General features: G+C 48.5%; 1 protein-coding gene across 5 annotated transcripts in view; it reads right to left on the bottom strand.

The window, feature by feature from the left end:
- Ube3b (ubiquitin protein ligase E3B) overlaps positions 1-16067 on the bottom strand; it is a 54479-nt gene that overhangs the window by 25388 nt on the left and 13024 nt on the right. For all 5 annotated transcript variants that reach the window (XR_012911588.1, XM_075982941.1, XM_075982952.1 and 2 more), the window contains exons 9-15: positions 15366-15448; positions 8489-8594; positions 8092-8212; positions 7095-7272; positions 5575-5738; positions 3748-3921; positions 491-662 (exon numbers count right to left, since the gene is read on the bottom strand). Coding sequence is in view for 4 of the 5 variants with exons in the window: in XM_075982941.1 (XP_075839056.1) it covers positions 491-662; positions 3748-3921; positions 5575-5738; positions 7095-7272; positions 8092-8212; positions 8489-8594; positions 15366-15448 (998 nt within the window). In the remaining variant the exon portion in view is untranslated. The remainder of the gene's footprint in view (positions 1-490; positions 663-3747; positions 3922-5574; positions 5739-7094; positions 7273-8091; positions 8213-8488; positions 8595-15365; positions 15449-16067) is intronic.

A 16067-nucleotide genomic window follows, 5' to 3' on the forward strand; every position in this document is an offset into this window, starting at 1 on the left:
ATCTCCTATAATCTCTAAGGCGTCCTACGCACGCCTCAGAGCTGGGTGCTGGAATTACTTCATTTATAGATGAGGAAACTGGTGTCTCAGTAAACTCTGAGTCTGGAGTTTTCATGTAATTACATAGAGTGAATAAATGGCTGAGGTACGGTTTGAACACCAGAGACCGCAGAGGCATAGCTGCTGCTCTGGAAGTACCTAGCAACTACTGAACACCCGGCACATGCCGCCTACTTTGTGAATACGGTCTGTTTTTTGTGGTGGGAGATGAAAAGGGCTATGGGTTCTTGCCATGTTGACCAGGCTGGCCTGGAATTTCTGCACTCAAGAGATTTCTCCTAAGTAGCTGCCATTACAGGCATGCATCACCACGCCAGCTCTTGGCCACTTCTTAGAATGGCCTGCCACATGGGTGTGGTTACTCGCTTCCCCACACTGTTGATGGTCCCAACTGAGTCCTAGTCAGAGCATTCAGCCCCCATCAACATACGTGATGAGATGCCGGGAACAATCACAGAACAGCATCAGCATGGCCAGGAGCTGCTTGGACTCTCCAGTGTCATTGTTCAGGCATTCCAAGAAGAGCTTTAACCCTCCATGGGGCCCCAGCTCACAGATAAATGCCCACAGCTTGGGCAGCAGGTCATCAAGGTACGTAAGGCCTGGAAAAGGAGAGAAACCCAAGCTTCAGGTGGAGACTTCAGCTGGTCTGCTATTTCTTTCTTTCCATTGGAAAAGCACAACACTTAAAGCAGTGTGTGAGAGATGGGCCAACAGGAAAAGCCTTTCCACCCTAAGGGTCACAGCAGCAGGGGCAGCTGACCCTGGGTAAGGATGCCCACAAGCGAGACTCCACAGTGCAAAGCTCTCGAGCACACCCGCCCGCAAAGCCCAGCGCAGCTCTGCCTTATAAGAGGAGTTGAAGCGTGGCGAGGCTCAGTTACTGTCCCTATCCCATGGATGGAGTCAGAGCCAGAGAGAGAACCAGGGTCTGTCTGACACAGCAGCCATGTTTTAAGTCAGGAAACCTGCTGTGGGATGTCTTTCTGCATGCTGTGAATATGTCTTATTACCAGTGGTTAATAAAGAAGCTGATTTGGCCAACAGCCAGGCAGAAAAGAGTCAGGTGGGAAATCAAAACAGATTCAGGGAGAAAAGGGGCAGAGTCAGAGAGATGACAGCAGCTGCTGGAGAAGCAAGGTGTGAGGTAACAAGTTCACAAGCCCCGCGGTAAAATACAAACTAATAGAAATGGGTTAATTTAAGTTGTAAGAACTAGTTAATACTAAGCCTGAGCTAATAGGCCAAATAGTTTTTAATATTAAGCCTCAGAGAGGTTATTCGGGAACTGGTGGGTGGGACAGACACCCCAGTTACAGAAAGCAGCTAAGGCCAGGCATCTGTTGTTAAAAGCTTGAGACAATTCAATTGATCAGGGTTTAACTGAGCAAAGAAGGACGGCACACTGGCAGCACTCAGAGCAGTGTGCACCCCAGCCTGGCACTTCCTTTACTGAACTAGTCTGGTCAGCTGGCTGCGCTGAGTACCTGCCATGGCTCTGACTCAACTACTTGTCATGGAAGAATTCACACAGGTCAGCTGTTTTCTTGGTCTTCATGGTAAGTAAGAACAGGCCAGGTTTACCTGGACACAGTTACTACACTCAGAGCAGACACAGGAATGAAGGAATTGAATGGATTTGGCTGTGTTCTAACAGAAGAGTATTTGTGAAGGTGACAGGCTGGCTTGGTCTATGGGCAGACCCCTGCCTTGAGCAATCTCACAGGCTCACCTGCACTTGGATGAGCTCCCTCCTACCTGCTGCTACACTGAAACCAGGAAAGCAGTGAATGGCTGCAGCAGAGAGACCCCAAATGAACCCTTGGAGCAAGCAACAGGTGCAATGGGAACCTTCTAATCTGCTTCCCAGGGATTACAGGGCCTGGACACACAGGCTATAGACTGGCACACCTCTGGCCAATGCTGTGGCAGAGATCAGGAAAGCCTGAGTCAAGGCTCCAGAGTGATAGCTAAGATGCCCCAGAGAGCAGCAGGCCTGCACTGGACCTGAATCCTCTCAGTGGGGAAGGCACTCTCAGAATTAGTCTCAAGTGAAGCCTGTCTGGGTAAGATGTGCTGCCTGGGGTGGGACTCTGGGAGACTCCCTCAGTGCTACTTAAGGATGCTGACAGGTGAACTGATGACCAGTGAAGAGGCAAAGAGACTATAAGGTGGATGCCGCTTGCTTCCTGTTCAGCACACTGGCTACACAGGGGCTCATGTGTATGCAAATCATATACACTGAAGAATTCAAAAGCCTTACAATTTAAAAACACATAAAGAAACAGAGTAATCCTACACTGCACTGGGCAAAGATAAAATATCTTACTGAATACAAGAAGAAAGCAACTGCCCGTGTGACACACACAGGGAACAAAAGGCCCACAGGTGGTTGCAGGGCTACGTGCTGTGGGCACACAGGGCGCAGTACGGTCGCACTGCTGCTGAGCCAGGCCAGCTCTGCAACTGTCTTAAATCACAGCGAAAGAACGAACTCCATAGCACTTTTATCACAAAGATGTGAGCCAAGAGATTCATTTTCAGCTTCCGCACAGAAGAATGAGTTTTCTTGTGAGCTCACCTTAAAGAGACAGGTGGTAACCTCAAAATCCTCTCCCGCAAGAACCTCTCAGGTCCCTCAGGTCCTGGGGGCTGTAAATGCCAGGCAGCTCCTGCCCTGTTTTCCTCCCTCTAGTTTCTTCTGGGGAGCTGCCCAAGGCCCAACCTTGCTTCCAGCTCAGCAGTGAGGCCGCAGAGGGGCCCCTAGTCCTCATGCCCCTAATACCATGTACCCGTGAGAACTACAGATGCACCTTTCAAATGCACATGGAGCCACCTGCTTCTTCTTCATCACTTGTGCTACCAGTGGGGATGACCTGGCATTACTCTGCCAAAAAGAGCAAGTCTCAGTCAGGGTGGCATCTGTGACACCAGACCACCTTCCATAGAGAACTGTGTGGCCCTCAACAGCTGCTGCCGTGAACTGCTGGTCTCCCTGACTCTGGACTATAGGCCCGGGACAGAGACCCTGGCATCCTCAGTGCCCCGCACAGACAAGATGCCGACTACCTGGAGTGAACACACAGGAGTAAACACAGAGCCAGCAGCAGTCAAAGATTTAAAAACACATATACGCAGCCGCCTTCAGCCTTTCCTGAAGCAAATGGCTTCCCAGTTAGAGATATCCACCTATACTCAGAAAATCAGTTCATACCAACAATGCCTGGGCTGCCCCTTAAGAGCCCCTGACCCCCAATTCTGTCCTTACAGAAGAGATTTTCTTGCTCAGCTAAAAGAAAATGTGGGGCATATCCACATAATGAGCATCATGCAGCCAATTAAAATGAGGTTTCTGAAGAACTGACATGATAAATGCTTATGGGTGATGAGCAGAAAAGGGTAGGATGAGATGTGTCTGTCTGAGCACACCTATACTGCGTGTGAGCACACTGGGCACAGGTGGGCATCGCTGGGAGGTGATGGTGTAAGGCTGTTTACAGTCTTCTCCCTGTCTCTTACCTTTGTGGTCTACTCAGAAAGGAACTTTAAAAAGTTGTACTTTGTAATTAAAGAGCTCGCAAGGGGAACAAGATGGCAGTGCCATGACGAGGCTGGCTTGAGCCATCAGAGACTCACCAATCCCTAACCCTCGGAAAACTGCCTGCCCATTATGGAAGCGGGTCTGACCTGTGAGGATCTGCAGGCGGATCTGCGTGAGAGTTGCCAGCGAGGTCTGGTAGAGCACACAGATGCTGCAGACCTTCTGCACCTCGGCGGAGTCGACGCGCCGGCCCCCGACAGGCCTGAGAATGTTCCGAACCGAAGCCGACTTCTGAAACGCACGCTTGAGGAGACCTGGCACTGAGGGAAGAAGACGCACAGCAGAAATTCAGCCAGCTGCCAGCTCCCACCTGTCAAGGAAGAGCATGGCAAGAGCCCTAGTCACAGCAGGGGCGGTGGGGCTGCGGTACAGTCCAATGTGTTCCTTTGAGATGAACTGGGGAAAAGCTAACACTGGGCTTTCGGTGAAGCCCGGAGACCCGTTCAGATCACCACAGTGCTGGTCAGCACAAGGCAGCCAGGTTCAGCTCTCGTGGCATTCTCTGTGTCACAGAACTTTATGAAGACATGGGGTAATGCTGAGGACGATATTAGAGGAGGGGGGAGCAGGGGCCCGGCCCAGGCGCTGTGTATGTGTTTGGAGGCCTCATGTTCTGGCTGAATGGAATTCTGCTTCTGCCTTCGGCTTTTCTGTCCATAGGCAGAAGTGATGTATGTGGAGCCCACACTCACCACCACCTACCAGCAGCAGAACCATCATTTATCTTCTGAGGACTTGACTTTGCAAACTCCATTTTAAAGAAGGGGCTTCATCTTAAGTCATATAATGAGCTGGGGGGTGGGTGATCTCAGCTCCAGAAATATGCTGCCATAGCAGAATTGGAACAGATGCCCTAAAAATGGCCAATTAAGAAGATAGGGAGCAGGGCCATAAAATTTCACGAGGTCCAGATGTTCTTGGTAGGCATCCTGTCCTTGAAGATCCCTTGTCAGTAATTTATAGCTCTTTGTTAGGTTTTTCTTTTTCTTTTTTTAAAGATTTATTTATTTATTATGTATATAGTATTCTCAGTACTCTGCCTGCAGGCCAGAAGAGGGCACCAGACCTCATTACAGATGGTTGTGAGCCACCATGTGGTTGCTGGGAATTGAACTCAGGACCTTTGGAAGAGCAGGTGGTGCTCTTAACCACTGAGCCGTCTCTCCAGCCCTCTTTGTTAGGTTTTCATGCCCCAAAACTGACCAATGGGTTCAGAAATTAGCTTATCCTATGTGCCCCTCACCCAATCCCAAGACGACGGGACCTGAACTGCCCTGATTACGGCGTTTCCCCTTTAAAAGATTGTCCCTTCCCTCACCCGCTGCATTGGGTGGTGGGGGTGTGGTCCAAACTCGAGTTTGAATATTATTAAAAACCCTATGTAATTTGCATCAGAAACCTGGCTCTGTGAATTCATTTGGGGACATAGTGGGGCAGGCAGAAATCCCAGGTCACATGCTGGTCACATTTCCTTACCTGTGCTCACAGCAGAACGAGAAAGCTTTCTTTCTTCAGTGCCCACCTCTACCCTGGAGTGCTCCTGAGGTGCCAGCCTGGCCTGTGCCTCAGTGGCTCCTTGTGTGGAGATTTATAACTAAACTAAAAACCCTTAAAGTCCCCTACAAAACGGACTTTCTGCTCCTCCCTGATAGAAAGAAAAAAGGGTCCACAAAACCCTTTTCCCTTTGGCTATCGGGAAGTTTGTAGACAAGCTGAAGCTCAGAGACAGCAGAACGACCCCCTGAGCATGCTCTGCCTCGCTCTATCTCCCAGGCTCTTATTTCTACCCTATGACCTGTCACTGACTTGAGCAGCCTGCAGATGGTAGTGGGAGGGGTGAGTGACCCACAGGCAGTGAGGCATTCACACAGTAAGGAGCAGGAGCTGCCTTCTGGCTGAGAATGGCCACTCACTCTTCACTGGAAGCACGTTCTGTGGGGATGATGGCTGCGCAGGGGCTGGCTCCGGGTGCTCCAGCAGCTTCTTGCTGAGGATGTCAGAGAAGAAAATGCGGATGAGAGGCACTCCCCATAGGAACTGCAGCTGTTTGGTGATCAGGTACATGGACTCATTGAGGCTAGGACAGAGCAGGAGACAGGCGTGTCAGTGCCACCCACTGTCTGCCAGGGAGAGCCCACTCTCATCCCAGGTGGCTTCCATACAGGAGACAGAGTAAATACAGGCAGAGCTGGCAGGTCACTCGCTGCAATTCCAGCACTCAGGAGACTGGAATGCAAGTTAGAGGCTAATTTGAGTTGCAAAATGAGCTTCTGTCTAAAAACCAACAGAGAAGCAGGGAAGAAGAAACTGCCACTGAGGGGCTGGGTCCGGACAGGCGTCCCATCTGCATCTGCCTGTCACTCCAGTCGCCTCCCACGCTGTCTCCCACGCTGCCGTCAGCAACTGCACTTCTCTTGCACTCAGCCAGTCCAACGCCTAAGAAAGCGCCAGACCTCCAGGGTCTCCTTGACTTAGGGGCACCTCTCCACTCAGGCCGCATTCCCAGACCACCCCAACTCCTAGAATCCATCAAGACCCTAAGCTGGCCCCCACCATCTTGTGGGGACAGCCACAACCCACTGGGCACAAGCCAGGCCGTGGTGTGCAGCATCAAGACATGGAGACAACCCCATCAGGACCCAGAGTGCTCTCGGAGACGTGGGGCCATCACCTCACATTTTAGATGAGGAAATGGGTGAGGAGCGGAGAAGAGCTTCAGTAAAGAAGGCAAGGTGCGCCTAGTGCACAGGCCCTTGCTCCCCAGGTGGGGTGTCACACAGAAGTGTCTTCCTGGGGCAATGTCTTTTAATGTCTGGATGGGTCTCAAGGATGTTCCTCGGGTACCCGACAGAGACCAGTGGGATATCGGAGATGCCTCAGCCTGGTGCCATCCTAGGGCACACACTTCTGTCAGGTGGCTGCCTGCCTTCACCTCTGCTCTTCCACTCTTGCGGTTCTAATGATTCTGAGTCTATAAGACGCTCATATTCCACTGTGTGGAAAGGCCAGCGCGACTGTTACCCCTTTAAATCATTTGCCCTGTCTCAGCGTCTCTGAGGCATGGCTGCCTCGTAATCAATGAAAGTGATACTGGAGAAGATGGACAAGGTTCATCGTTTACTAATTTAAAAAAAGTGAAAAACCATATGATGTCATCTCTACACATTAAAACTATCAATGAAGGGAAAAGATGAAAGGCCAATTGCCCAGATCATTTGCATATGAGGATTTTGGGTGGTTTAATGTTCTCTTGGCTCTGGGGATTGAGCCCAGGGCCTTGTACCTGCTAGGTAAGCCCTCTCCACCAATCCCCAGGTGGTATCTATATTATATAATAAGTGCCTATTACTTTTATAGCAAAACAAAACCACGAAAGCTGGAAGGCGAGAACAGGAGGGAGGGAGGGAGAACGAAAAGCTTTCTCCAAACATACCCATAGTCCACAGACTGGGAAAACCAGCCGAGCACAGGGTGCCAGTGGGTGAGGTTAGACTTCTTCTGGGACACGTACTTCTGGCAGTAGCACAGCATCTGCGTGAGCAAGCTCACGAACCCATCTGTTTCTTCCTCTAACACCTTGGGGTTGAGGGAGCCCAAGTGGAGGATGTTGCCTATGAAGAGAGAAGGCTGAACGCGATGCCAGACAGGTGTACAGGGTCTCGCAGCCTTGCTCTCTGCCTGAGGCACAGGTGGCTGTTACTCAGCAAGGAGAATGTACATGAAGGATTTCAGCCAGCGCCAGGGGCTGAAGGAACCAAGCTGACTTGACTTGAAATCCCAGTGTGGTCACAGATGAGCGACACAGCTCTCAACCCAGCCTGAAATCACATCCTTGGCTGTAAGGCAGGAGTAGCGATGCCCACGTTCCCTATAGCTACTATAGGGAGAGACTGGGCTGCCAGGCACACAGAGGGACACTCAGCATGGCATTTTAAAACGTCAGTAGTACTTAAAAACCAGGAGGAACATTAAGGTGTAACATTAGCTATGTGTCCTGGGAGACGGCTGTATTCAGTGTTTACCAGAGTACTTTCCCCTTGGGGTCCAGTCCTAGACACAAGAGCTATAACTAAGGCTATCTTGAGTTTGACTGGTCTTAGGAGAGCCAGTCTCTAAGAACAGCTTTATCAGAGAATTAGGTGTCTGCTCTGTGTTCAAATGGATCCACTCACAATGTACCAAAGACACTGTAACAGAGATACCACTCTGATCTGAGCCCCTCCCTTTCAGGGAAGAACTCTGCAGCCAACTAACCACACAGCGTCCACTGAGTACCATTCTACGTGAGATTCTATCTGTTCATCATCTGCACTACGGAGATGAGCCTGGTTTTATATATATCTTCTCTTAAGTGCAACTAATGACCTTAACAAAACATGCAGGCTTCCCCCATGGCCATAACCAACCCAAACCCCACCTCCTAGACTCACCCATCAGACACAGAGTACGGCAGCCTTCTAGACTTTCACAAGCATCGCGGCACCGGTCACTGTCTCTTAGAAAGACGATGAATTTGCGAAGCATGTCGTGGGATTCTAAAACACTGAGACGCTGAAAGTGATGGCAGATAGTTAACATGGGGCCGGGCAGGGCATTCCTGAGAGGCATGGACCTGACACTGCTCACTACCCCTCACTTAGGCAGAACACTGCTTTCAAGTGTTAGGGAGATGCAGGGTGACAACAGGAACCTGATTTTTCTGGCTGCTAACAGAAACATGTGTACACCAGCTACTGGAAAAACTGGGGGAAGGAGTGGGAATCAGCAGAGGAACTGTTTTGCTTTTGAGTCTAGCAAACAAACCAGAGACAGAAGTGGCAGGCTCACCTCAGGGGTCACTGTGCTGAGATGAGTCATGAGAGCAGGTACCGACATGATGTGGATGACAAACGGCCGCATCAGATTGTCTGAGAACTGCGCAGCAACTACAGGGCTAGTCAGAAAGGGTAGATAAGTGGGTGAGGGACACACTGCTGCACAGCTGGGAAAGGTCAGTTCTAAAGTACCTGGTGTGAGAGAATGCTTGTACTGTAAGACATTTGGGAAAGGAAGATCAAACACTCCACAGATGGGATGGGCTTCTGATAAGGACGGAGAAAGTTTCCACACAGCCCACTCATTCCTCAACCCAGCAGTACCACCCAAGTGCGCCCCTGGGGACAACTCGCCATTACCTCACACTTTATGCAGAGTTTACCACAGCCTGATAGTAAGATTTAAAGTATACACATAAGATGTAAAATATAAAAAGTACAAAATAACCTGAAAAACAGAGGGAGAAGGTCAACAACATGCTTTTCTGGGCAACATGAACATGGGGAACGGCCCCTTCTTTCTGTTTCCTGTGTTATCTGGGATTTTACAATAAGCATGCATTATTCCCATAAGAATTACCCAGGGTGGGCATGGCAGTGCATACAAGTAGCCCCAGCACAGGGAGACTGAGGCAGAAGAATCATACTCAAGGCTAACCGGGGCTATATATGAGGCTCAGATTCAAAACACTGAGGGCAAGGGTGTAGCCCAGTGGCAGGGCACTCGTCCAGCACACCATGGCTCAAGCACAGAAAACAAAACAAAAGCACCAAAAAGATAGTGACACTTATATCTCACAGCATCTACAAAAGCTAACTCAGAATAATTTTTTTCAAATTTGTAGAAAAAAAAACCCCAGACATCTTTGGGCCCTGGAGTTAGATAAAGATTTCTCAGATATGGCACTAAGAGTATAAATACAAAGAAAGAAAAGAAACTAATTGTACAACATCAAAGCCAGTACGGTGTGTGATCACACCCCTACCCAGAAGGCAGAGAGATGAGCACCAAGTGGAAGAGTCTGCAGACCTTGTCACCTGCATCATGGAGGCTTGCATCTGGAGCGCAGAAAGAACTAACTCAGTAGTAGACAACCCAATCTGAAGATGGCTGAACAAGCCATATAGGTAGTGCATGCCTGTAGTCCCTCCGAGGAAGGCAGGGAAAGGAAGAGCAAGGGCTTGGGGCTAGCCTAGGCTACATTGTTTAACACTATGTTCAAACCAAAGAACAAAACCAGGGATGGGAGATAGCCAAAAGAACTCAACTGACATCTCTCTGAAAGAGACACATGAACGGTTAATAAACACGTGAACACATGGCTATCACCAGCTTCCAGGGACTACTAATGCCAATGACTGTGAGGCCGTTGAGACAGCACTTCATACTCACGAAGCAGTTGGTAAGGCTGGGGAGAACCTGGCGCCTGCATCCCCACCAGCTGATAGTGGGAATGAACACTAGAAAACAGCAGGGCGGTTTCTCGCCAATGTTAAGTGTCCAAGACCATGTTATTTCACTCCTAGAGAACTGGAAACACATCCTACACACAAACTCACACAGAAGTGATTGTGGCACACAACATCCCATCCAGTTTGTTAGCACAGTGGTGTTGGGCCATAAACAGGTGCTGGATCATTGAAAAGATGAGCTGAAAACACTGTGCAAATAAAATACACTACTAACAACAGAACACATGGTGTCTGACCAGAACAGGCCAACCCAAAGGAGATGAACTGTTCTGCAGGACTCGGGAGAGAACAGATGAGGGCAACTGCTAGCGGGCAGGTTCCTTCTAGGGCAAGGAAAACACTCCAGAATTGGACACTCCTGATCGTGGCATCGCTCTATGGATACACCAACCGCCACCATGGAACTGATACTTCAAAAATGGGTGAGGCACACATGTGAACTACACCTTAGTAAGTAGGATTTGGGGCTAGGGACATAGCTCAGTGGTAGCATACTTGCCTAACATACATGGGGTTCAATTCCCAGGGCCAGGAAACAGACCAAACACCAGAGGCTGCATGCGGGTCACTTCTGGTGCTGTGACTACAGCCCGGCAGAGAGCAACGCAGGCCAGGGCTGACTTGGCTTCGGTTCCAGGTCCATTGTTCTAGGGAAGGCACTCACACGCGTGCACGCCTATTCAGATAAGCTTCTCAGACACTGAAACAGTGCCTTCAACACTCAGGGCTTTCCTACGTCAGTTATCAATCAAGACACCCCCACCCATATGCCCACTGGCTAATCTGGTCTAGAGAATTCCTTGCATGGTGTCTCTAGTCTTGGGTATTTGGATACTGGTCCCCAGTGGGTGGCACTGTTAGGGTAGGTTAAGGATGTGTCGTCTTGCTGGAGGAAGAACATCACCGTGTGGGGGGAGGTTTGAGGTTTCAGAAGCCATTTCATTGCTGACAAATTCATTCTTTTTGTGTGTGTGCTTGAGTTAAAGATATGAGTTCCCACCGGGCGGTGGTGGCGCACACCTTTAATCCCAGCACTGGGGAGGCAGAGGCAGGCGGATCTCTGTGAGTTCGAGAAAACAAAAACAAACAAACAAACAAAAAAGATGCGAGTTCCCAGCTTCAGGCTCCAGTTTCCGTGCCGTGCTGGTGACCTAGTCTTATCTCCGGGATCTGCAAGGTCATCTTACCACAGTAACAGAAAGTGAGTCCAGCCCTCATTAAGATTCTCTTGCCAGGTGACTCAGTGGGGTCAGGTTGACAGTGAAGACTAACCAGCGCAGGCTGACGGTGAAGAAGACTAACGAGCACAGAAGCCATGCAGGCAACAACGGAAAAGAATGAGACTGACAAGAAGCAAGTGACTAGCCAGGTGGCATTGGCGCACACCTTTAGTCCCAGCACTCAGGAGACAGAGGAGGCAGATCTCTGTGAGTTCAAGACCAGCCTGATCTGCTGGGTGAGTTCCAGGACAGTCAGGGCAACAAAGAGAAACCCTGTCTTGAAAAACAAAACAAACAAACAAACAAACGAAAAACAAAAAACAAAAGCAAATGATGACTCCTCCCAGCTTACCCTAGCACAACACTGGAGTCTATGTGGTAATGTACTCTGAAGAGGGCCATTATGGGGATAAGAAAAAATTTTAAGACTGAAATTTTATGCTAATCACTTGGCCACCCAAGCTAATATCATTGGTTTCAGATGAGTGAAAGAAAAGAAAATCCAGTTCTACATTTTAGAAAGGGGGTTAAAACAGAATGGCACAGCTCCCTCAACAGCAAAGGCACAAGAGAGTGGCGGTGAAACCATGGACACTTTCTGCAGGCACCTGGAGATTCCAGCCTGGGATATGCTTCCCAGGACTCAGCCGGACCTAGGTCAGTAAAGTCAGGTAGAATGCCACACACGGGCACAGAGGACAGCCCTACATATATGTACGCTTCCCATCTGCCAGTGAGATGACGGTCAGCAGAGCCTTTCTCTGGCTTCCTTGCTCTCAGACCTCAGGTAATGAGTTGGCTGTCCACGTAAATGTGATGTTTCCTGTGTAGTGAAGAAGGCTAGACAACCATCTCATTAGATGCTGAAAAAGCCTGTGACAAAATACATCACCCCTTCATGATAAAGGTCTTAGAGAAAGCAGAGATACAAGGAACATACCTAAACATAATAAAGACAATTACAGCAAGCCAACAGCCAACATCAAACTGAAGAGAAACTCCCAGTGATCCCACAGAAATCAGGAACAAGACAAGGTTGTCCGCTCTTTCCATATCTATTCAATATAGTTCTTGATGTCCTAGCTAGAGCAATAAGGCAACAAAAGGAGATCAAGGGGATACAAATCGGAAAAGAAGTCAAACACTCACTATTGGCTGATGAGATGATAGTTTACATAAGTTACCCCAAAAATTCTACCAAGGAACTTTTACAACTCATAAACACTTTCAGTAATGTAGGATACAAGATTAACTCAAGAAAAATCAGTAGCCCTCCTTTACACAGATGATACATGGGCTGAGAAAGAAATCAGAGAAACATCAACCTTCACAATAACCACAAATAACATAAAATGTCTTGGAGGTAACTCTAACCAAACAAGTGGAAGACCTGTATGACAAGCACTTTAAATCTTTGAAGAAAGAAACTGAAGAAGACACCAGAAAGTGGAAAGATCTCCCACGCTCTTGGGTAGGCAGAATTAACATAGTAAAAATGGCAATCTTACCAAAAGCAATCTACAGATTCAATGCAATGCCCATCAAAATCCCAGCAAAAATCTCACAGACCTCAAAAGAACAATACTCAACTTCATACGGGGAAGCAAAAAATCCAGGATAGCCAAAACAATCCCTCACAATAAAAGAACTTCTGGAGGCATCACAATCCCTGACTTCAAACATTACTACAGAGTTACAGTACTGAGAACAGCCTAGTATACATAAAAACAGACAGGAAGAACAATGGAACTGAACTGAAGACCTGTTAATCCACATACCTATGAACACCTGATTTTTGACAAAGAAGCAAAAAAATATCAAATGGAAAAAATAAAGCATATTCAACAAATGGAGTTGGCATAACTGGATACATACATGTAGAAGAATGAAAATAGATTCATATCTATCGCCATGCACAAAACTCAAGTCCAAATGAACCAAAGACCTCAACATAAAACCAAACACATTGAACCTCATAGAAGAGAAAGTGGGAAGTACACTTGAACACATTGGCACAAGAGATTACTTCCTAAATATAGCCCCAGAAGCACAAACACTGAGAAAAACAATTAATAAATGGGACCTCCTGAAACTGAAAAGCTTCTGTAAAGCAAAGGACACGGTCAACAAGACAAAACGACAGCTTACAGAATGGGAAAAGATCTTCATTAACCCCAAATCAGACAGAGGTCTGATTTCCAAAATATACAAAGAACTCAAGAAATTGGACACCAAAAGATCACATAAACCAATAAAAAAAAATGGAGTACAGACCTAAACAGAGAACTCTCAACAGAGGAATCTAAGATGGCTGAAAGACACTTAAGGAAAATGTTTAGCATCCTTAGTCATCAGAAAAATGCAAATCAAAACAACTCTGAGCTTCCATCTTACACCTGTAAGAATGGCCAAGATCAAAAACACTGATGACAACTTATGCTGGAGAAGTTGTGGGGAAAAGGGAACACTTCTGCATTGCTGGTGGGAATGCAAGCTGGTACAACCCCTTTGGATGTCAGTGTGGCAATTTCTCAGAAAATTAGGAAACAACCTTCCTCAAGACCCAATAATACCACTTTTGGGTATATATCCAAAGGATGCTCAATCATGCCACAAGGACATGGACTCAACAAAATTTATTTTACCAATATCAATAAAGTAAATTCCTTGCTTTAAAAGAATAAATAAATGTTCAATAGGACAGAAAAAAAAAGGGTAGACATGGCAAAGAGTTCACAATGCAACCAGGTTGGGGATGGTGACAGGCAACACAGGAACTGCAACTACTGAGCACATAGCTACGCACGTGCACCAGGGAGAGCCTCAGGGAACAGCACAAGGTTGGGAGGGTCCCCTGTGCCATTTCCTCAAATGTGTATTGCTCTTAGGATCCAAGTGTGTCCACTGTGCAAGCAGACACGGAGAATAAAGTTCCAAGTGTGGGCTCCAGAGTCTGAGTGGGGTTAGTGCCAGGCCTGACCTCTCCCTGCCGTGACACTGAATGTTTTGACCTCTCAGGGCTTTAGCTTCCTTTCCTATAACACGGAGATAAGAGACTATGTGAAGAATGCACGAGTGAGTCTATGAAACCCAGAAGAAGGCATGGTTTTCTGGGGCAGGGGCTAAGGTATCCCAGGCTGGCCTCCGTCTCACCGTGTAGTCATGGGTGAGTTTCAACGTCTAATCCTTTGCCTCTACCTCCTTACAGGCAAGCACCACAGTGCCGATGTCTGTGGTCCTGGGGATCAAACCCAGGGTCTTCCAGCCCAGCCAACTGGGTTGATGGTAGTGATGGAAAACTCTTGAGCCTAGACTACCTGGCATCTTCGCTGAGTGCATCCTCCCACTGCAGGGACAGGATTGTGACAGAGGCTGAATGGTCCACGGAGCTGGGACTGCTTACTTTTCGGCCCTTTACAGATGATCACCAACACAGGCTTGGCAGGGCCACCATGCAAAGAGGCTCCATAGAACACGATACCCGGGATAAGAATAGACACACCCGCCATGCAAACACAGGGTAGGGGACTCCATGCCCAGACATCTCACCAAGGAAATGGAAGGGGCTTTGAGAGACCCACAGGCCTCAGAGTGCTCAGCACTGGGGGCTGTGCCAAGCATCCATTGGCAGAGGAGAAGGCTGCGCATCCTGAGCTAGCTCGACAGTGGGGCTCTTTCCTTCAGGGCCAGTTACCAACCTCTCTCCATGTATGTATGTGATCTCTCAACAAACTGAATACTCTAGGGCAGTTAGGAATGCAGCTTTTCCCACTGGGCAGTTCTCTAAGGACACCTCTCATGTCTACACATTTACACACTATATCAACAAAGTGCGGGCAAATACCACATGCACACACCACACGCCCACACACTCTCTGCTGCTCCAAGGCCAGCATCTCCCGCCTGTGTTTCCAACCCCGTTCTCTCGGGACCTTCCCCCTGCCCTGGGCTGGGCCTTCTTCTTTTACTCTTAGGGACTCAAAAGGAAGAGTAACTCCATACAGTTACCTAATTCACTGCAAATCACTGCCCTAATATAACATGGCAAAAGATTCATTGTTGAAAGTTGAGGGACAGCGTCAATTGTTGCAGAAATGGCACTTTGACGAAGATGAACACTTACAAATTCTGACAAGGTGGGTGACCAAGGGGAATAAGAGGGGTGCTGGGGCACCAGTCTAACTGCTGGCGTCTTACCGTAATGCCAGAGAGAAGGTCGCTGTTAAAGTGCCTGTGGACAGACAGGGCCGGGGTCTGGCCAGGCCGCGGGTCAGCAGTACCTGAAAAGAACGTTCAAGCTGTCAGCCTGACCAGCGAGCACAGCCGTTTGTCCACTCAGAAGAGGGGCTTGGCGGTGGTAGCGCATGCTTTAATCCCAGCACTCGGAGGCAGAGGCAGGAAGATCTCTGAGGTTGAGGCCAGCCTGGTCTACACAACAGGTTACACAGCAGACCCCATCTCAAACAAAACAAAAAGGTGAAAAGGTAACAGAACACTTGAGATAAACCGCTCAAAAAGAAGGGAGCTGCTGAGTGTGGAGGGCCCTTCCGCTCATCACTATTATGCTTCAGCATAATACTGTAATGTCCTCTCCATGCACCTAAGCTAAGGAACAGCTAATAACAGCTAAGGAAATGAGTGTCTGCGAGTGGGGTGCAGTGCCCCCCGCAGTCTTGGCTTCCCAGGAGGCTGAGGCACTCACGTCTTGGGGGTTGAGGTTGGCTTGGGCAGCACAGTAATCCTCAAACAGTGAGTTTAAAAAAAGCCATGTGAAATGTGACTTAAGCTTAACTGTTCCTCGTCCAGCCAAGGATAACGGTCGCCATGACACGTTCTGCAGACTTGCTACTACCATGCTGTGGAGATGTGCAACTGAACTGGGAGATGGACCATCCCAAC

Source organism: Microtus pennsylvanicus, chromosome 1, assembly GCF_037038515.1.
Source record: "Microtus pennsylvanicus isolate mMicPen1 chromosome 1, mMicPen1.hap1, whole genome shotgun sequence".
Classification (NCBI taxonomy): domain Eukaryota; kingdom Metazoa; phylum Chordata; class Mammalia; order Rodentia; family Cricetidae; genus Microtus; species Microtus pennsylvanicus.